Source organism: Ylistrum balloti, unplaced genomic scaffold (assembly GCF_031769215.1).
Source record: "Ylistrum balloti isolate Yb309-2 unplaced genomic scaffold, AGI_CSIRO_Ybal_v1 Utg370076, whole genome shotgun sequence".
Taxonomy (NCBI): Eukaryota; Metazoa; Mollusca; class Bivalvia; order Pectinida; family Pectinidae; genus Ylistrum; species Ylistrum balloti.
Window position 1 is genome coordinate 1293701 of NW_026782115.1, and position 22987 is coordinate 1316687.

At 35.7% G+C, this 22987-nt stretch overlaps 1 protein-coding gene across 1 annotated transcript in view; it reads right to left on the minus strand.

The window, feature by feature from the left end:
- The window catches only part of LOC132549722 (intersectin-1-like), a 46061-nt gene extending 24770 nt beyond the window's left edge, over positions 1 to 21291 (minus strand). Inside the window, exons 1-26 of the mRNA XM_060213677.1 lie at positions 21225 to 21291; positions 20914 to 21008; positions 20275 to 20338; positions 19553 to 19745; positions 19021 to 19135; positions 18433 to 18583; positions 17802 to 17913; positions 17215 to 17364; positions 16909 to 17049; positions 16450 to 16537; positions 16100 to 16239; positions 15377 to 15531; positions 14813 to 14835; positions 14432 to 14605; positions 13958 to 14067; positions 13577 to 13719; positions 13163 to 13304; positions 12429 to 12575; positions 11910 to 11974; positions 11598 to 11695; positions 10780 to 10949; positions 6706 to 6763; positions 6207 to 6328; positions 5706 to 5837; positions 5110 to 5185; positions 4456 to 4650 (exon numbers count right to left, since the gene is read on the minus strand). Of these exons, the coding sequence (XP_060069660.1) occupies positions 4456 to 4650; positions 5110 to 5185; positions 5706 to 5837; positions 6207 to 6328; positions 6706 to 6763; positions 10780 to 10949; positions 11598 to 11695; positions 11910 to 11974; positions 12429 to 12575; positions 13163 to 13304; positions 13577 to 13719; positions 13958 to 14067; positions 14432 to 14605; positions 14813 to 14835; positions 15377 to 15531; positions 16100 to 16239; positions 16450 to 16537; positions 16909 to 17049; positions 17215 to 17364; positions 17802 to 17913; positions 18433 to 18583; positions 19021 to 19135; positions 19553 to 19745; positions 20275 to 20338; positions 20914 to 21008; positions 21225 to 21235 (3070 nt within the window). The 5' untranslated portion in view covers positions 21236 to 21291. The remainder of the gene's footprint in view (positions 1 to 4455; positions 4651 to 5109; positions 5186 to 5705; positions 5838 to 6206; positions 6329 to 6705; positions 6764 to 10779; positions 10950 to 11597; positions 11696 to 11909; positions 11975 to 12428; positions 12576 to 13162; positions 13305 to 13576; positions 13720 to 13957; positions 14068 to 14431; positions 14606 to 14812; positions 14836 to 15376; positions 15532 to 16099; positions 16240 to 16449; positions 16538 to 16908; positions 17050 to 17214; positions 17365 to 17801; positions 17914 to 18432; positions 18584 to 19020; positions 19136 to 19552; positions 19746 to 20274; positions 20339 to 20913; positions 21009 to 21224) is intronic.
- Positions 21292 to 22987: the final 1696 nt, after the last annotated feature.

Sequence of the window (22987 nt, forward strand, 5' to 3'; positions counted from 1 at the left end):
ACTGATACCTGATTTCCCTGTATAAAAGTCCTCACATCAGTGTTATAGTCTACTGATACCAGATTTCCCTGTATAAAAGTCCTCACATCAGTGTTATAGTCTACTGATACCAGATTTCCCTGTATAAAAGTCCTCACATCAGTGTTACAGTCTACCGATACCAGATTTCCCTGTATAAAAGTCCTCACATCAGTGTTATAGTCTACTGATACCCGATTTCCCTGTATAAAAGTCCTCACATCAGTTCTATAGTCTACTGATCTTTCCTTAAGAAGGTGCAGCAGCACAGATCTTCATTCATGCCTAACCTGGATTTGTATGAGCTTAATATCCTCTTGGTGGTAAAACGTTATAATAAGAAGTATGAATTCAAAAATTCATTATTCTGGATCTGCTTTTTAAATGTTTGTATATCTGCCTTACAAATTAAAAAATATGTATTCAATTCATTGAACTGGATTCCTTTCTTCAAATGATAAAACTTTGGGTAGCAATACATCTGGTTACCTATGTATGTAGATCATTATACTAGGTCTCCACTCAAAATTCACTCTGTTAAAAGTGCGGACATTTCTGTTACTTGAATGTATATCATTTATATGTCTCTACTTTTGACACTTTGAACACTTAATCATCTCCATGGTAATATGCTACTTAAAGTCATCTCCATGGTAATATGCTACTTAAAGTCATCTCCATGGTAATATGCTACTTAAAGTTATCTCCACTCCATGGTAATATGCTACTTAAAGTTATCTCCATGGTAATATGCTACTTAAAGTCATCTCCATGGTAATATGCTACTTAAAGTTATCTCCATGGTAATATGCTACTTAAAGTTATCTCCATGGTAATATGCTACTTAAAGTCATCTCCATGGTAATATGCTACTTAAAGTCATCTCCATGGTAATATGCTACTTAAAGTTATCTCCATGGTAATATGCTACTTAAAGTCATCGCCATGGTAATATGCTACTTAAAGTCATCGCCATGGTAATATGCTACTTAAAGTTATCTCCATGGTAATATGCTACTTAAAGTTATCTCCATGGTAATATGCTACTTAAAGTTATCTCCATGGTAATATGCTACTTAAAGTTATCTCCATGGTAATATGCTACTTAAAGTCATCGCCATGGTAATATGCTACTTAAAGTTATCTCCATGGTAATATGCTACTTAAAGTCATCGCCATGGTAATATGCTACTTAAAGTCATCTCCATGGTAATATGCTACTTAAAGTCATCGCCATGGTAATATGCTAGTGAGGGTATCGAGAGGTAGAAAAGAGAAGTGAACATAATAATATATTCAAAGTGGATATAAAGGAAAGGAGACAAGTAGAAGATAGTAACAAAATCAACAAAACAGGTTGCTATGCAGCAAAATCATGACAAAACACACAAAGGTCGAGGACAGGTCACCAGATGGCTGTCTGACCCACTACTTTGTTTACAACTAAAGTCCATATATGGTACTATAGTAGAACATCCTCTCCCAACTAGACAGTTTTATTACTATAACTATTGAAGGAGTTTGTAAACTTACAAACTTAGTAATGTTATATAAATGAATAAAAATATATGAATAAACGGAAAATCAATGAAAAATGTCTCTTCTACATAGATGGATACCATCACTCGCATATTACCATTTACAAAATACAACACGAAATGTCTACACAATCAACTGCCACAGAATCGGGGGTTCTTTTTTAAACTACTGACCACATTTTCATTAAACACTTTCTAACACCACTCACTGGTTTTATTACGATTCTTTCACAGAATCTTAAAATTATGATAATGGAATGGATAGCAACTGGAATATTGGTTCAAAAGAACAAGGAACTAGGACAGTGTAAATTAATAGTGTTATTGTTGCTATGGAAACTGCAGAAATGTCACTGAATTACCTGTATAATGAGATGATAGCCAAAGAAATTTAAGTGTGAAACTTGTCTTATCTTTCAAACAGTACTTATCAGTAAATTAAAGGTCTTTCATTTGATACCAATGTCAAACTAATGTCATATTAACGGGAAATGGTGTAAGTATACCTAACCACAGGCATGTTGTCATGGTGATAAGATATCGTCAAGGGAAAACAAGCATAGTATTCAGCAATTAATATTGTTTATAATGTATTGAGGAAAATGGATCTAACCACAGGCATGTCATGATCCATGGAAAATCTTCACGTGAAAGCAACATCAGTATTCAGCACTACAATTTTTGGATATCATATCTTTCATACGGGGTGGAAGAAAAATGGGGAGTAAAACTCGTGTGATGATTGTTTTGTAGTGATAACTGAGATGAGATCTTTCTTCATGCTCATTAATACATATGCTGAGTATATGACGGACATACTCTTAAACATCATAAAGCACTTACACCACATACATGAAATATACCATGCATACTGTCTCTCAGATGTACAATAATAAAGTATGGGGATTGTCAGACTTGGTATTGAGGGCAGTGTAGGGAGGTGGTGATACAATCCGGGGATATCTGGGCAGGATAGTGGTGGCTGTTTTATGAAAATGTGGCAGCAGGCATAAGAACATATTGTATCATTAAACATACCGATGGTTGATATTTACAGAAATTGTCAAGATAATAAAAGCAGTAGTTGAAAAGCTGATATATACAATGCTATCAGCTCTTGATATTGCATTCCATTCATTCTGCAGCTATTTAAGTGAGCAAAATATCACAATGTTCTAGCGTCTGATCATAGGAGATGTAGGAGCTGTTATATAAAATGTAGTGAGTCAGAAGTCAGACAAAATATCTGCAGCCATTTCCAGATTCCATGACAACCGCCCTCGACCTTTGACCCCTTGACCTGTCCCGAGTGTCAACAACAACCAACTGATATCAGGTCTATTGTATCTCCTGAAGCAAAGAGTGAGATTACGTTAAGGTGTTGCATCACAAACAATGGTGACGGTACATCAAATTACAGTGAAAAGTACAGTGACTACCACCTCATTCAGGGGTCATCTCAAAAGACTAATTAAAGAGGTCGTCTCAAAAGATTAACTACACTATCCACTGATGTTAGATTTATCAGTTAAACATCTAAAACTTTCCACAAAAAGAGGTCATCTCAAAAGATTTACTACACTATCCACTGATGTTAGATTTATCAGTTAAACATCTAAAACTTTCCACAAAAAAGGGGTCATCTCAAAAGATATCACTTCACTATCCATTTGTGTTAGATTTATCATTTAAACATCTAAAACTTTCCACAAAAAAAAAAAAAGGAAAAAAAGAAGTCTCAAAATTGATTTTGTTGTGTCCCTTGTTTTCAGCTGATCATTTGAAAAAATTTAGATTTAAAAATTTTTGAAAATAAATAATTTAAGTTTTGTTTTCCATCAAACTAAGCAAACTAAGATTTCATCTGATAATTCCCGTTTCTGATCACAGTATATACACAAACTTAGATCTTGTCTTTGTCGTGTCTTCCTTGGTCTTTACAGAAGGTTCAGCAATCAAATCTAATTACTTGTTAACCACACCTAATCTACAAATCATGCCAAGCCAAAAATCACATGCAAATAACTTTTACCCAGAAACATTGTGTAGAGGAAGAATATTTAGGTTACTACTAGCTAGTGAGTTAAAATCATTCAGCCTGTTTTGTAAGAATGATCCTAAAATACAAAAATAAGACTTATGTTACAAATTTTGTTTCATCTTGGTATCAAAACACCTATTTGCTACGTGCATCAGGTATTCTAAAATATGTAACCGAATTGTGTCAACTAGTGTTGCAAATCTTGTGCAGTCTTAATTCAGAATGATCAATATCTTTTTATTTATTTGTCACTGAAGTAATTAATGCTAAACTCCCATTTTCTTTGATAAGAAATCTTCACTTTGATGCCAAGACTGACATTATATTGGGAATCTACTTCAAACAGTGTTGTAACATGGCGAACGGAAATGTAAATATATTCAACTTGTTCAATTTGTTCAGTCATTGTTAGGTAGAACTTTCGACTAATACTAATGAAGTGAAACCAGTTCTGGTGAGAGTGGATGGTGAAAAACCCAAAAGCTACTCATGGCTGTAGATCATACTTGATAATTCTTTTTTTTTTACATAATGGTACAATTTGTTATTTGTTTTAACCTCATAATTCTTTTCTTACATAATAGTACAATTTGTCATTTGTTTTGCTATTCTCATCAATCCACCTTAGACCAACTATTTTCTTTTAAGGTTAATAAAACTGAATTTTGTCACTCAAATGCTATAAGGAACAAATTTTTTTTTAGTAAATTTTGCCTTCAGTCAAGAGAGCAGACTTAACAACCGGCAAAAAATTCATGTAAAATTTTAAAATATGACGTACTCCAGTGTGTATGATTGTGTGTAATGGAGTGTAAGGAAATCCTATGGTGTATAAGGTTAACTAGATATGATACTTACATGTTGGTTCCTGTGGGGGCGAGGTGGTGAGGGCGTCCACATAGTTAGAGGGAAACATGCCGCTCTGCCCATTACATTCGCCCGACCACCAGTTGGCGTCATCCTTACTGATGACGTTTATCACAGATCCATTATGGAATGTCAGCTCATCGTCGTTCTGTGCTGTGTAAGGGTACAGGGCCACCACCTGGTCAACTGTACAATTTACAAACTTGTTATCAACATTCAATATACATATAATGATTTCCGGTGATGCGACTTATGGGAAAATAAGCATGGTTGGAGACAAAATTTTGTACATAATACTGTATTTCTCTGCAAATAAGCACCCTCCCGTAAATAAGCCCCCTCACCACTTTTTCCAATTTGCCAGGAATAGGGGGGTATTCGCAATTAAGGTAGTGGTTTTTTGTTAGTTTTCTTGCAGTCTCTCAATTTTACATAATCATGGATAATTCCTATTTGAGTTAATTTGTGCCAAATGATTAATTACAAACAGAACTTCTCTGAAGTTGAAAAGATTAGAAATTGCTTTAATGGAAGAAGGTCACTTCAGCTAATTATTGTACACATGAAGACCTGACCCAGTAGTTTCGGAGTCTTTAGATGTCATGCATGATTGACACTGAAGCCTGTAACAGGAAGGAGACTTACTGTACTTGATCTCTGGCTGTGTTGGTTGACTTCCTAGTTGGGGTGGAGGTATGGTAGGAGTGTTTGTTCTGTTTATCTAAACATGCAAAATAAAGATTGAAAACATTTGTTGCATTTGTTTTCGACTGATAAATCAATTCTCCAATTTGTTGAGAAGTTCAGAACCAGTAGAAACACTCTTTCCCAGTGAATGAGTCATCAATCCAGGTTTGATAATTCTGATAATCCAGAACTAATTCAGCAGCAAAGCACTAGACTTTAATGTAATATTATAACTGTATGTAATTACAGCTTAGTCAACAGCAGACAAATTATTCAGTTCAACCAATCACTAGTGAAAATTGCATTTCATTTAAATTTTACAATATTAAGTCATATCTCAACAACATTTAGAAACAAACAGAAATTAATATATACAAAATGTATATAATATTATTAAAGATTGTCAAAATTACTGACAATTAAGTCAATAAGTGTTTTTATCAATTTGGGATTAAAATACTCATAAATGCCAGCTTAATAGTTTCAAATGTCAGAGACTTGAAATTTTACTATCTACGTAAACTATGTACTAAATTTTGATGTGTTAAACTTACCGTGGTTGCTGGGGAAGAGGTGCCACTTTGAGCCTGTAGGGTTGTGTCAGGGGTTGAGGGTTTACTGGATGCTCCTAACAATTTTACGTAATTGGCAGGAAACCAACCGATTTTACGCTTCTGTCCCCTTGCCTATAAGATAAATCAGATTGGCAGAATTAGCAGAATTGGAGGATGAACACTTTATTTATTAAAGAACCTCTTAAAAGCTATATCTACACATCAATGTCTACTTAATTATGTCACAGAGGGAAAAATTTCAAAACATCACTTGAATGGTTTCTCCAATGTCACATGACATAAACTGTTGTGATATGATAAAAAAAATAAAAATAATCACCAACTTTAATTTCAAAAGAAAATATTTTAACAATAATGAAAACACATACAATACCCTTATAACATACACATGGGTTAATTAAAATTGTCAATTGTTAATTGAAATGTAAAATAAACATGGTTTTGAAAGATATCGATGCCAACTATTGTTGCCATGGTTACCTGCAGTTCGCCTTCCCACCAGCCACTGGGGCTTTTCTTGCGGACCTGTATAAGTTGTCCTGGTTGCAAGGAGAGTTGTTCTGGACCTGTGGCTGTGTATGAGGCTATCACTGACGCTATCTCTGTAATAATATAGTCAATGTTTGGTGTAACTTCCTTTTTCTACTGCCATACAAAATATATTCATAGCTAAACAAATCAAGAGAGCTGATCATGAAAACAAAATAACAGGAAATTTACCAGCTATATGGTACTAGCAATCAACAATATCCACTGAATTTATCAATATAACAATCATTCCATGAATTTCATAACCTGGATCTTTCAGCAAAAAACCAAAAATTCAAACTACTTCAATTTCACAATTCCTAAACAGCACAATACAAAAAGTCCATTATTGCAACTTTTTTCCAGGAATTTTCAAGAAGGTCTAGACTGTCTAGTTGCTAGAGACTGATGGTGATGATTCAGTTTCAGAGCAAAGCGTTCATGTACTCACCTGGCTTTTTCAAAGGTAGTGAACCAGATTTACTTTGTGACGTGGAAGCTGGAGCTGGCTAAATGAATGAAACAAAGTGCCACGGTTATAAGCAGTTACAGGAAACTGGTTAATTAACACTGATATCAGAGTTTCTCAATCAAGACATACATAGGATGGTCTTTTTCTTAAGTGGTTATGAGAACTGCCTTTTTTAGTAAGTGGATACGATATCAGGAAATTCTCATTTTCTATACTGAACTTTTCATTCTGATGATTTCTTAAACAGTGAGCAACAACAAAGAATTTTTTACATCTATTACAATTATTCATAATTAAGGTAATTCTATTCCAAATAATAAACAATTATACACTTAAAACTGAAATATGCAGCGTGAAAACCTAGCATCCATAGGTTTTACTTTTGCTCTGTAAGAAAGGTTGTAGTGATTACTGATAGACAACAGGAGAAACACACAAAGGCAGACCTGTAATAATGCAAAACATAGAAACAGGTTTAGTGAGAAGCTACAGGCAGTGAGGCAAGGTCTGATGCTGAGCAGGCTGTGGAGCTGTATTTGTTTTCTGTTAGGCAAGACCTGACCTAGCAACTTGTGTGATCTGTTAAAATCCTCTTTTTGTATTAATATGTACTAAATACTTTTATGACCACATCCAAACAAATTATGTCATGCAGTTAAAATTCAAAATCCAGAATAACTTAAACAGTATTACATCAAACATATGTCAGAAGATGGTGTGTATGCTTAGCATTTTTCATTCAACGACTGTTTTTCAAGCCTTTCTTTGAAAATAAAAGCTACAATGATCAGAAGAATGTTTCTTTATATGGCAAACAACAATGTTGATCATGAAATGAATTAGATTTGTGTTAAATATTTTTTTGGTGCACTGTAGACCTTATCATTAAGATATATCAATTGTGGATAGACCACTGATTGCATGGAAGGGACTAATGGTATGGGTGTGGGTGTGGTTTTGAGAATGTGCTGGGTCATTCCAAGTTTCTCCTACCTCCGGAATAACACTGGGCATTAATCCAGAAACATTACTAGTAGAGGATATGTTCTCTAACACCACAGTTCCTGATGAAAGTCGAGTCTGTGTAGTGGACTGTGACACGTTGATTTCTTCATATAACTCCATTTCATCTTGTTCTGTTTTTGAGGGCTGAGGATTGCTTGCCAATGCACTGACAGGATTAGCTTTCTTGTCTGAACTACTCACAGGTTCTTCATAGAGGCCTTGATCAGGTACCTCTATCGGTTCCTTCGAGGCAGATGATGATGTTATTTTCTTCATGTATTTGTTAACCCAGCTTTTGCCTTTTTTCTTGCTTTTACCGGAAGAGTTCTGTTTGGGTGCTGATCCAGCATCAGCAGCACTCTGACCTGTATTTTCATAGTTTGATTCTGTTTTAGAATTGCCAGGTAGTTCTAATTTGGATGTAGATGTTGACACTGTATTCACATTTCCATATTGCCCTGGGATACTTTCAGTATTAGAACTAGAGGTAGCCATTGATCCAAAATCTGCCACAAACCCACCAACAGAAGCATCATCATATGCTTCTTCCTGTCCTGTTTGAACCCAAGTCTGATTTTTGTTATGCGGTGATGATAAGAAATCCGGGCCGAATGGGTCCTCTAAAAGTTGTAGAGGAGTGGAACTAGACAATGGTGGTTCACCTTCTGCAATTTGACCCAAATTTCCCCCTATAGATTTCCCATCGCCTACAGCACTTCCGATGTTTGTTATGTCAGCTTTTTCTTCTGTGGTTCCAAGTCCTTGCTTCCAAAAATCATCAGGCAAATCCTCATATAATACTTCTGGTTCAAAATGCACAGTCTTTTGTTGAATCTGTCGTGGTGGCTTTGGGGGTCTGGGAGGGATTTTTTTAACAGAAGGAAGAGGAGGGGGGCAAACTTCCTCATAGGTAGACTCAGGATTTTCTAGGACATGCGAATGGTTGCCATTAACAGGAAAGGCTATTGTTTCTGTGATGTCACTATCAGTACCTATGATAGTGGGTTGTGCTGTTGGGGTGAAGTTGGTCTGGAAATTGTTTTGTAGGTCAGTTGATGATGTACTTACATTCATATTGAAGCTTGTGGTACCTTCTGACTGAATGTTGGCAAATGCATTTGAAACTTCTTGGTCAGTGCTTGGTGACATTAGATTTCTTCCTAATGCTAAGACATCAGTAATGTGTTTATCTTCTGTACCTGCAAACAGGTCACCACCTCCAAAAGGAACAATAGAAGCAGATTTGTTTAGACTATCAACATCATCCAGCATCTCTCTCCCGGAATCTCCGAACATATTAGTACTTCCGTTATTTCCAAATGGATCTATTCCTGTGAAAGGGTCATCTCCTGCGCTGAAACCACTAGCAGTGTCATTCTGCATTTCTACGAATGGATCTGACATATTATCAGCACTTGGAGTATTTCCTACACTTGCAAAAGGATCTGCTCCTGCAAATGGATCTGATACTGCTCCAAAATCTTTCTGAATCTGATTTTCTGCAAAAGGATCTGAAGTTCCGAAGCCAGAGAATGGATCATCTTTTGAAGATTCATCATTTTTGGGACCACAAACTTTATCCTCAGCATCCGACTTTGGCTCCACCTGGTGTGTCGTAGGAAAGCTAGCATTGTTGGCAAATGGATCAGCATTGCTAGATGCTCCAAGGGTTGAAGCAATATTTGCTGCCATGCTGACAGGAGTTCCCTGTATTGTCTGATTAATAAGTGGTGAAGACTGCATCTGATTAGTAAGTTTTGCTCCTGATCGTTTTCTTCGGACTGGAGGCAATGGTGGTGGTACATCGTCCTTATCAGGTTGTGTTGTTGGCTCATCCTGACTGATGGACAAACCTGCCGCTGATGACTGCCCACCGAAGCTAAAGTCATCAAAACCAGAAAATGCCGGCTGTCCTGGTGGTTTTTTGTTCTCACCCCCAAAAGGATCTGTGAATGGTGGGTCTCCTACTTTGCTAGAATCCCCTCCAAACGGATCAGAAAAAGCCATCTCTCCTGGTGTTTTGCTGGATTCACCTCCAAACGGATCAGAAATAGCCATCTCTCCAGGCGTTTTGCCGGATTCACCTCCAAACGGATCAGAAAAAGCCATCTCTCCTGGTGTTTTGTTGGATTCATTTCCAAAGGGATCAGAAAAAAATATGTCCCCTTGTGTTGTTTTTGATTCACCTCCAAAAGGGTCAAAGTTAAAATCTAATCCTTTTGCAGTTTCAGACAAACCATTGGCGGATAAATCTGTCTTAGAATCTAAACTATCAAATGTATTTAACTGTTTAGAAAGCGGAGTCGTAGTGTTGTTACCAAGACTTTGGTCAAATACAGCTGCAGCACTCTCTAGTACTGATGATACTGGGGGAATACTCTCAGAGTTAAATAGGTTACTGGGCAAACCAGAATCGTCAGAAGCAATCTAGGATAAAGACAGCAGACCAATCAATACCACAAGCACTCGGCACTTAATCGGAGTTCACTAAACAGACAGTGGAACCTCGTCAGTCCAGATATCCTGGTTCAGCAACTTTGACTTCTGTGAATTTAATCCATTTCTGAATATCTAGTTTTCCCAAGATTTTGTAATAGAACCAGAATATTAGATTCGCGAGGTTCCAGTGTTCCAGCAAATCATGCAAAAATTAAAGTAAAAATAAATATTATCTATGGATGTGACACAGAAAATAAGTAAGTCTACCAACAATACAAAAGAATTAAAAAAAATATAAGCAAAACTAATTTTTCTCAGAAATAAAATACTGACTGATATATAATGCATCGAAAAGTTTCTAAATTATGAGTTTACATACAACTTTAAAGATACTGTACTGCCCAGAAAATTAATTCTGAATATTAAACTGTTTTGAATGTCTCAATATCGAATAATCATGCAAATGAATTTAATGATAAAATGAGTGTTATGCAAAGAAGAAAAGAAGTAAAATAACAAACTTATTATAAATATTAGTAAAGAAAGTACTACATCTGTATTTAGTATAAAACATACACAAAGTAACAAAACCTGTAGTTTTCTACCAACCTGGACCTCAGACTTTTTAACATAGTTCGCTGGAAACACTCCAGATTTATCTCCGATCGAACCTGTCCACCAATCTCCTTCCATCTTGGTTATCATGATGATGTCACCTTGATTAAAATTCAAATCCCCGGGTTCTGCAGAACTGTAGTTGTACATAGCGACATAGCTCTCTGAAATAGATTCAGCAATTAAACTCACTTTTGATAATTTTGATAATTCAAACTACTTTAAGGCTTTAAAATCAATGGAAGGCAAATTTTTGTCAGACTCAGAAAACTTCTTGTTTTGTCACAGCTTGAATCATTGTCATACTAGGAGAAGGAAACAAGATACAATTTTCATAACGTCCAAATTGATAAGGAGTCCAAATTGATAAGGAGTCCAAATTGATACGGAGTCCAAATTGATAAGGAGTCCAAATTGATAAGGAGTCCAAATTGAGTCCAAATTGATAAGGAGAGATATATGAGTAAATCATTCCATGGAATATAATACATAATAGTTTGAGTGAGAAATTGAACATAAGCTTCTCACTGACAAGTGTCACTCCAATATTTCCTCAGAAATCATTAAAATGTAATTACTGTCATAACTGGACAACATAAAACATGATGGTATTTTTCTATGTCAGTTTGCTTACTCTTTATATATAAAATCAACCAAAAATTTTCATGTGTTGGTATTTGTAGTTCAACATTAATAAAAAAAAAACCATCAATAGAGATAAGTATACTGCATCATGCAATATGTATTTCCTAAAGATCTGACCTTATAAGACATTTTATATTCACACAGACTTTATTTTTAAATAACATTACCTCCTTCTGAGGCAAGGGCAGATAACTGGGGTGTGGATCTAGCACTGCCTCCTCCATCAATCTGTTCAGCAGCCAAGGTAGGTGTCTGGGACCTGGAACTGATCATATGGAAAATATTACATCCTGTATAAGCTGATGAAAACATCTAATGTTGGACAACTTATCTTTTTTACTTTCTATTTTTTTTTATTACAAGTTGATCATTCACTGTTGCTTACCAAGAGAAAAAACAAAACAAAGCGAAAATCACACGTCCTGCCCTTGTGGTAAATGAATTATAATGGTATTTGTCAGCACACATACACATCTTACCTTCTGTTAGATCCAGCCAGTGCAGAACCTTTTAATTTAACATAGGACTTTGGGAACCAACCAACCTGAGAAACAACAAAGAAAAAAGTTAATATATCAGACAAAACAAAACAGTGAGGTTTTGGTAATTCAGCAACCTTGGTGGTGAAAGATTGAAGCTCAGACAATTGCAAGAAAAACTGGAGTTTTGATAATTCAGCAACCTTGGTGGTGAAAGATTGAAGCTCTGACCATCGCGAAAAAAAACTGAGGTTTTGGTAATCCAGCTACCTTGGTAGAGAAAGATTGAAGCTCTGACGATCGCTAAAAAAAACAGAGGTTTTGGTAATTCAGCAACCTTGGTAGAGAAAGATTGAAGCTCTGACAATCGTGAAAAAAAACCTGAGGTTTTGGTAATTCAGCAACCTTGGTGGTGAAAGATTGAAGCTCTGACAATCGTGAGAAAAACTGAAGTTTTGATAATTCAGTCACCTTGGTGGTGAAAGACTGAAGCTCTTTGTTCTGCCTAACGCCACATACCTGTCCGTTGAGCTCTCCAGACCACCACATTTCTTGCTGCTCCTTCACAACAATGATGTCACCTTTATTAAAGGAGAGGTGGTTGTCCTTCTTTGCCTTCCATGGATAGAGTGCTTGGGCCTGGAGTCCATCGGGAGCTGCAGTGCCCTGTAACAGACAGAATATCAAACTCTAGTTTCTGGGGGCCTGAAGACGGTTTAAGTGGCAGTATACTCAGAAATATATCCACATCAACCTACGCCCTTTTACAGTAGAATGTCCACAGTATTTAATTCATACAACACACATACTCTACTTTCCTGGGCCTGAAACTTGACAGCAGCAGTAGTGCCCTGGAAATGAATTAATACCAGTCTCCTGGGCTAAAATTTACTCCAACTAGAGTGATGCAGACTTAGAACTACAAAATACAGTATTGTATATAAATTGTAAAATTCTTGTCTCCCTGGTCTAGAGTCCATGGGAAGAACAGTTGCTTAAGTTAAAAGTACCTAACATTATTTCAACATATCATATATTTTTTTCAATCTGAAAATATCTGCATGGATAATTTTCTGATGTTAACCAAGAAGAATTTGTCTCCCTAAAATTTGGTTACTAATGAATTTTTTCTTTAGTTTCAATCAGATAAGTTGTGAATAGCTCTATGGTGAGGATATAACTATGATTGAACTACACCCTGTTACAGCAAATCAAACCCCAACTTGTGCACACTTAGCTGCTCTGCAACTCACCTGGCCAGGAGTAGGAGACGGTGCAATAGGTTTAGATTGTACCACAGAGAAGGAGGAATCATCAACAAATTTGGCCGGAGCTGTGGAGGTGGCAGCTTTACTCTCCATTGGCTGAGAACTCGTCATTGACATGGTAGCACCACTTGCAACACAAAACACAAAGTTTCTGTATCTCTTCATATCAGTAGATCCCTTGGATTTATTGTAGGATATTGTAGGATTCATCTAGAACATTTTGATATACTTATTCATGAACTTGACGCCATGCCAAATTTAGTACATAACAAAATCTAACTGAACATTATAACAAACAGCTGTTGATGCAGTTAAACTTTCAAAATTTACATCTGTATTTTTTTTCCTGGTACCTCCTGTGTTAAGTTTATTATGAAGTGACTAGGGAACATATCCTACCTGAAGGCATTCATCACAGAAGTCTGACTAGATGGTACACTCTCTTGAACTATTTCAACATAATCTTTAGGGAACCAGCCAGTTTTGCCATCCTTTTCTCCTCCCATCCACCCTGGCTCGGCACCAGTCTGATCCTCAGGGACCTAAAAAGAAGAAAAGATATTATTATACAAAGTTCCTGACACTTGCCAAAGAAGTCTTCTAATGCTTGTTAAAAAGATTCAATATGTAATCATATCTACCATTGTTTTTAAATACATCATTTAAAATTTATTTCTGACAGTAAAGGAAGGCAACATTAATTTACTCATGGACATGTAAATTAATAATATGGTAGATGAAGTTGATACAGTTAAATTGAAGAAATTAAAAATGTTATACCATAACAATTTCGCCGGGCATCAATCCTAACTCATCTTGGTTCCTGGCATCAAACTGGTACATGACTTTGTATTTAGTTTTCTTCGAATCACTGGTTACTGATGTTTTATCTGATTAAATCAAATGCATCCATTGAAAGTGATTCTTAAAGCTAACACAATGAAAAACAATCTTCACAAAAAAAACTCCTGCAACAGGTCAATATGTAGGACATTAACTGTAAACATTGTAAAGTGAGATATATTTTCATTAACTGAATTTGTCAGAATTCTCCTTCATAAATCTAATTATCCTGTTAGTATTTATTCAACCAGACTAATGTTTTACTGATTATGAAATAAAAATCACAAAAACAAGTCAACCTATCACTGCCTTTATGAATTTGATAAAGATCTATTTGGCCTGTATTAGACAAATCAAATAAAGAATATGATGTTAATCCAATTTTTTTTAGAAAATTAATAGACTTGTTACCTGTGGTCTGACTAGAGAAGGCAGATGCCCAAATATCTTGTTTGTTTTCAGCAGCCTTCAAGTTCTCCGAGCTAAACGCACTACTCCATATATCATCTTGAGCACTTTCTGTTGATGTCTTGTTGTCATTACCAAAGGCAAACCATGAACTACCATCATTTGTTGTTGCAGGTTCTGCATACACACAAGTGAGACGTCATTCAAGAATTACTTTAAATCCTAATAATTAGGAAACCTTTTACAATGTTAAATATAGACCATAAGTGTTTATTTCCAGAAAAAAAATCATCAACTGAAACATTTTCATCAAATTATAGAAATAGTCAGGCAACAAAAACCACCGCCATTATGTAAAAAAAATCTCTGGTAAATCATACTTACTTTCTTTCTTTTCACTTTCCTCCCTGAAAAATGGAAAAGGAGAATTGTTCAATACTGTTATCTTGGAGTTGTCTTTGTAACGCTCAATGTTAACAGAATGGAACAGATCTTCAATCAAAATTTATTGTCAAGCATCTTATTTAATACTGGTCAATACTCTTCAGGCAACATTCTTGTGTTTATCAACAAATTAAATGTTCATGTATTTTTGAATAAAGGATAATGCATGAGAGAGAGGATGTTAAAAGCTAAAAGCTTAGTCCAAAAAAAATAATGAACAAAATTATTGTAGACCTCAAAGACTATAATATCTAGTAATATACATAAAAAAATAAGTGGTAGGTGTCAGAAAAACTTATGTTACAGTTTTAAATAGATACAATGCCAGAGAATCTCTAGTGATGCACACTTCATTCTTCCACGTCTAAATATTTGACACCTTGTCGTTTTATTAATTTTGTTGCATTGTTAATTTGACAACCAATACTACGTAAATAACAGTAAAACTTAGGAAATCTGTGTATAAAAACTACACAGACAGTGAGAAAAGTTATCACGTCTTACTTTAATCTCTGGGCCTCCAGTTCCTTGCGTAGCTTTTCCTGCTTTAATTTACTGGCATTCTCTGCCTCCTGTTTATTTTTCTGTTGATTGGAAGTCTGCTGTGACTGTAGTGTAATCAGTTCATTCTGCAGATCCTTTAGTTTGGCATTGAGTTCCTGAAAAACAAAGGGAGGAGTATACTGATGTGAATACTAACACTGAGATTGGAGTTGTTATTTATCTCCTGGAGCTGTGTAAGGTAGGGTGGGGTGAGGTTGGAAGTATACTGATGTGAATATTTACACTGAGTTGTTATCAAACTCTTGAAAATGTAGGGTGGGGTGGGAGGTATATATCTATTTCTTGGAGCTATGTAGATTGGGGTGGGGTGGGGTAGGAGATAAACTAATGTGAATACTTACACTGAGATCAGAGTTGTTGATATCTATCTCCTGGAGCTATATAGGGTGGGGTGAGGTGTCATGAGGTTTGGTGGGGTGGGGTGAGGTTGGGTGGGGTAGGGTAGGGGATATACTGATGTGAATACTTACAGTGAGATCAGAGTTGTTGTTATCTATCTCCTGAAGCTGTGAAGGGTGAGGTGGGGGGTGAGGGGTGGTGTGGGGGATATACTGATGTGAATACTAACACTGAGATCAGAGTTGTTATCTATCTCCTGAAGCTGTGAAGGGTGAGGTGGGGGGTGATGGGTGGTGTGGGGGATATACTGATGCGAATACTAACACTGAGATCAGAGTTGTTGTTATCTATCTCCTGAAGCTGACACTCTGTATCTCTCTCTATCTGCTCCAGGTCTTTCTTCAGCTTCTGTATTGTTGTCTTCTTCAGCTCTACGCTGTGTAATACTGTTCTGTGAGTTTCCGCTATCAACAACAAAAGAAAATTGGTCATAAATCATACAATATAGAAAAGATACATCACTTTAAGGTATTGTTTGGCAAGTTTATTCTTTAAAACCGCTGTACAAGGACAAAGGTTGGATAGATAGTACCATTCAATGGAACTTTTTTGGGTATCAAAAGGTGGTATATAACACAACAGTAAATAGATAAATAAGTTAGATAAAGACTTACACAGAGGGTTACTTTGTACAGTTGTCTGCATTTGAATATGTAGCTGTTCCCTCTCCTGTTGAACACGCTGGTAGTTTTGGTTAAGTAACTGTAACAAAATCATCAGGTGTATAAGCAAAACAAATATGAGATTCCAAAATCTGGCATTTGTAGTACCTATCTGAAACTGACAATCCATTTCATTTTAACCGATGATTAAACCAACCCGAATATATTCAAGCTTTCTGTCATATATCAATCACAGAATGTCTGACTGAAATGTTCTGTAATCAATGGCAATAATGATATTTCATTCTTAGCAAACTATTTTCTTGTAATGAACAGTGTTGACATCTCTTAAAAATTAACAACAATCTTCTAAAAAAAATGGCAAGGTTTGAGTTTGAAATTATTAACAATGAGGTACAAATGCTTTTATACATTCTACTCTTGGAAGCTGACTGGGGTTGAACGCTTTACCTGTAGTTCGTTTTGTAGCCGGTCTATCTCGGACATTTTTGTATCCCTTTTGCCTCTCATAGACTCTATACTGCCTGTGAAGTCAGTCACACCATTGCGAACTTGAGAGATCTTTTGTGTTATTTCCGTCTTTTTCCCCTCCTAAAATTAAAAACATATTTTCAGTGAAGTTTTGATTTTATTAATCCTTTTTTGTGTGGAGTAAAGTGGTATTTGGAAAATGGAAAAAAAAAAAAAAAATAGAAAAATGTCACAAATTACAGAAAAACAAAAAAGAAATGAAACCTTTTAGGAACAAGTATTTACCTGTGATTCCAGCTCACACTTAAGGTTACTGGAACGAGATTTTAGGTTTCCTAACTGCTCATATTCTCTACGTTTCTCTGCCAGTAGCTGTTCTTTTCTCTGTCGTTCCCACTCCATCTGCCTCTGGCGTTCTAACTCACGCCTGGCAGCCTATTTAAATGAATATCATACAGTCACATTCAGTATGATAATTTCTATAATTTTGAACAGGTTCGATGTGGAAGTGGAAATGTTTACCATTGTTGTAAAAAACAATGGAGACCACAAAATATTATGGTTACCAGAAAGGTAGCTGACTTAATAATGAATCAATGATTGGTACAATATCTTATTTTCTTATTATATTTATACTACCATGTTATAAAGAATTTCTGATATATTATAATGTCTATGAAATAAACATCTTATTTACAATATTCAATATTTGTTATATATTCAGTGCTAACTCCTGGTCATATGAAAAGATAAAACAGAAGTTGTATTTCAAGCTAAAACAGAAGTTGTATTTCAAGCCTAGATTTAGAATTAATGTTTGTAGTCAGGTGTTTCTTTGGTCAATATGTCTGCAGCCAATCTTTCTTCAGTACCTCTCTTTGTTCCATAATTTTCTGTCGCTGTTCTTCTCTTTCTCGTTCATTCTGTCTCTGTTTTTCCATTTGTTTCTCTAGTTCCATCTGGCGTTTCATTTCTTGTTCTTGTCTAAAATTAAACAAACACATCAAGCATAAATCTGTGATACTATCATATAGTTTGGGGTTACTCGCAGTGACTAATTTACCACATTCCATAATTCATTGAAATAAAAGTTAACATATTAAACATGGAAAGATGTTATAACTCTTTTTTATCGCTTTGACAGCATCTTACACAAATTGTCTTTGATGTGGGAAGACAGTGACCTATATATGGGCCTGAGTCTATGCAAGAACTTCCATGAAAATGCCTTGTTTCTGTCAATAATGTGTTTCACATTTTTAAAAAACAAAAATTTCATTAAAAAAAAGTGTGCTTTAAGTTCACATATATACTGATCCATTAATGAAATAAATGTGTGTTTTTAAATAATTTACATTCCATTAAAAAGGTAAAATTTTTCCTGTATGTTTGAATCAAACCTTTTAAGTTTACATTTGTTCTTACAGTTAACATAATTAAGTTTATACATACAGGTGAGCTTAAGGTAATTATTTGTTCAATCAACTAACATAATATGTTTACCTTATTCGTTCCTTTTTCTCCTGCTCTTGTCTCTCTTTCTGCATACGAGCCTCTTGTTCCCTCCTCATCTGGTCCTGAAGGGCCTGTCGCCGCCGGTCAAGCTCTGCCTGACCTTTTGCAAAGTTTTCCTTCCGTCTGTCTTCAAATGTCACTAGAAATAATGAAAGTAGTGAATAATATATTATTCATGTCAGGCAGGCTGGTAATGTAAAGAACCTCATAATGGGTTGTTACATGAAACAGTTCATCAAAACTCTCTAGTGTCAAGGCCTTCGTCTGTTAAAGCACACAATAGTTGTTTGATCTGTCTCTAGCAGGAAAAAAGAAAGAATGTCTTTACATTGGTACATGGTAATATAACAAACACTTTTGGAGATTTCGAATGTGAAACTAAAATTCCAGTGAATATCACCAACTATAGTTTTAATCCTTTAGATAGTTGATGAATTTTGTCACGAAATGCAAACACATATCAAAGTATCTAAATAAAGAGAATTGAGACAGACAACTATGTCTACAATCTGATGTATCGTGTCTAAATTTATAGTGATGATCAGAATTGTCCCAGTAAATACTAAGGTAGTTCACCTTGTGACATATCCTCCTCTGGTTCCTGGTTTGTGTTGCTATTGGCCTGGGGCTGTAAAGGCTGTGGAGGTGGCATACCCATGTTCCCCAGCAGGTCTTCAAATGCATCCTTGGGCTTACCTGATAGTGATAAATGGCAAGAATCAGAATTACTGAATACAACAAGGCAGTACTATTCAATAAGAATACATCTAAAATCAAATAAATTTGCATTATCCATAAAATTTACTGTTTAGAGATGACAAATTGTAGTAATATTAATGGAACATTGTACAAACTGACAATCAGTTTCAAACTGCAGCAAAAGTTATCCAAGTCAGCCAATGTAATATTTTATTACTTTCAATTTATGAATTACATTCATAGCTTCCTTTAAAGTTCCAGATTCAGCTAATTTATCAAAATGACAGAATCACGAAACAAAACATTTAGCAGTAGGAATGCAATATAGTAAACAATATGGAACAGAATTGTTAATCACAATTTTCTGAGGAATATCTAAAATAGACATCTGCGACTACTTACCTGGAACAGGTTGGCCAGGTTGTTGTACCGGGTTGACCTGTGGGGGACCAAAGCTGCCCGAGCGACCTTTGACTGGGAGGAGCTCCGGAGGCAAGGTTGGAGGCAGTGTTACTCCCATCTTAACCAAATCTATCAGGTGCATGGCTATACAGAACTCATCACAGGTGAGTTTCCCGTCCTTATCTACATCTGACAGACCCCTGTTAACAAGTAATAAACTCTATATCAAAACAACTTGCGAACACCTCACACCTACAATCAGTGATACCCATTAAACATGGCTTATTTCATCCATCTCAAAACTCTTTTCCATATAAAGCTATGGGATTGTATTTTTAATCTGTTTGTTTGAAGCTGTATATAATAGGACTGTTATGAGAATTATTTTCAATAATAGAATGTTCCCGATATACAACAAGAGTACCGCAAAGCGGAACAAAATACGCCTGTGAAAATCCAAAACAGCAAAGGGGCAAAACTCTTATTCAAATCGTCTAATCAAAAGCCCGTTCAGGAAAACACAATTTCATATCATGGTGGTTAAGCCTACCAAGTTTCATAAAGATCGGCTGAAAAATGTAGGAGATCTCCGGACAAATAAAAGTTTACGACAGACGCTGGACGGACGGACAGCACCATACCATAATACGTCCATCTTTTGACGGGCGTATAAAAACTGATAATGATGTATGTTCCATGTAAGGTAATACAGTCCTTTTGTATACTTACCAAACTTGTGCCAGAATCGGTTGTGGTATACCTGTCTGTAGGAAGATTGCTCTGGCTTCAACACCTAACAAGTCAAACAGCAAATACATGTATCAAACTTGTACTGAATATAATGATAAACAAACAACCGATATGAAATGTATATCTTCATGATAAACAACAAACAACCAATGTCAGATAAAGGAAAACCAGTATTTATCATTACCACAATCAATGTTGATGTGAAAAGTATGAAATGTATATCATATATCAATCTCCATGATAAACAACAAACAACCAATGTTGAATGTGTGTATAGTATGAATTCCTGATCATAAACAATGCCTTTTGATTATTGCATTTAAATACCTGCCTAAAACTTTTTGTGTCAGTTTTATTCACAGGACACATCACAATGCTAGTCCAGTTCATGATAGTTTACCAAGATTTTGTTTCCTCATTTCATTTTCATCTGTATACTAATAACATATTTTAACCTCCAATTACAATTCTTCAAATTCATAAATCTTGAATCCATTATCAGTGTTCTGTTATAAGACCTAAAAATGTGTTAGCTGTAATGTATTATTGTTGAAGAAATATTATAAGATATCAAGCATTTCCACTTCAATCGAAAGTGATTATTTTGTCAAATCTTACCTGTTAAACTACCTCGCTTGTTCCTATCATTGGTATTGAATAGTTGAGTGTACTTCAGTTTACTTGGATGGGGCATTGCAAAGGAACTCATCTGTCTGTAATCGAAAATCTTAATGTCACATGCACTCAGAAAGTAACACACATCATGCACTAATGTACCAGCCTACAGAAAATTATGAAATGATTTCTAGATCATATCATGTATCATCTACCAGTAAGTAGTGCTAAGGTCACACATTTTGCTTTAATTTGGAAACAGACATTTATTCTGATACAAGAATTTCATTTACAGTTATCTCTAATATACATACCCAACACCCATTGGCTGTTGTGGACTTCCTGTGAAGGACCCAGTCCGTGGTTTTCCAGCTTGCAATCCCATCACTGAGAGGGGGAAAAAGTTAAGTAGTTATTTTCTGCAGGAGGTTAATTCACAAACCTTTCAACTCAATTTCCTCTTACTTTACTACTGCTGTTGTTGATGTGTCTTTGGCTTTTTTTTGCATGTTTTAGATTTTCAGAATAAAGAGAACGGAATTAAATAGGACAAGTCTGGTATATCAAAAAGCTATTATCTGTGTCTAATTAAACAGTATGTCTTACTTCCAAATCCAGCTTGGGACATGGGTGGGGCCACTCCATTAGACATGACCGGCATAGTCATAGGACTGGCTACCATTGCTGTTGGGGCCATACTGCCAATCGCTGGCATGGCTGCTGTAATATGAAAAGAATATTTAGCATAAAAATAAGTTTTCTCCTCAGGGTGATTAAAAATGAACAAACTAAAGAAAAATTGCAAAAAATATTATGATACTTTTCTAAGGCTTGTATCAAGAATGCCAATGCCAATCATAGTAACACAGATGATAATTAACTGTATTATGATAAGCAGCATTATTTTCCATGTGATTCTGGCGTGGATGGAAAAAAATCAGCAGGATAAAAAAAAAAAAAATGAAACCGCACCAGTACAAGACGGTACCGAGTTTTTCTAAAAAAATGAGTACCTGTCCATGATGTGTTTGTGACTGAAGCAAATTGTATACAGGATGATTTGAAGATTGAAATCACATTCTCGTGGATTTGATAAATCATACCTTTTAATATAAATCACAATGATATCTTTTGGACTTTCACAGTTACTTCGAAGTCATAGCAGATTTTACAATAGCCTTTTGCATCCTGGGATTGATAGGTCACCAGGTTAAAGGTCAAATTATAGAATGAACAACATACTTGTTTATGATATGAATGGTTGCGTTTAACATACAAGAAGAAATAATTTATGGGACTATAAGAATTAGGTCAGCATGAAAAAGCCTTCTTTGATATTGAACAGTACAGACACTGATTGAGAGATTGCTTATAAACCATATGTAATGTCAAGACCTATATCTTTGCGACAATCTCTGCAGGCACCCAAGCCAAACAACCTGTGTTTATTCATTTGCAAACTTTATTAACTGACAATTTTTATAAATTGCTCTTGGCCGTCTGTTTTATCAATGAACTTTGGTCAACATAATGGTTTCCATTTCATGTTACCATTTTGTACGACAGGGTGTTAATTATATTCTGGTGCAGCTTATATATAAATCAAATCGAAAAAGTCAGTAAAACTCTACTCTATGGCTTATATACTTGTGCAGCTTGTAACCCAGAAAATGTCACATTTTACTGTAACAGCAGAGATGCATTTTGCAAATGTTTCGAGTACCTAGATATGAGACAGGTTTCAAAGTTCAAGTACTTGAGTCTGAAATTTTGTACCTGTGACAGACCTTAAACAGTGAGAACTTGAGGATAATTAGTTTGGCTCCAAATGATTACCTTGGCCCATAACACCGCCTGGCTTAGACCCCATCATTGTGCCTGGACCGGCAACAGACATGCCACCGAAAGATCCCATCATAGGGGGAACTGGGTCTGCCTTCAGGGAGGCAGGCAGGGATTTTGGTAACTCATAACCTTGCAGCTTCTTCTTGATCAAATGCATGGCAATAGAGAACTCCTTCTTGTCCATCTTGCCATCATTGTTCATGTCAGCCAGAGTCCTATAACAATCCAAGTT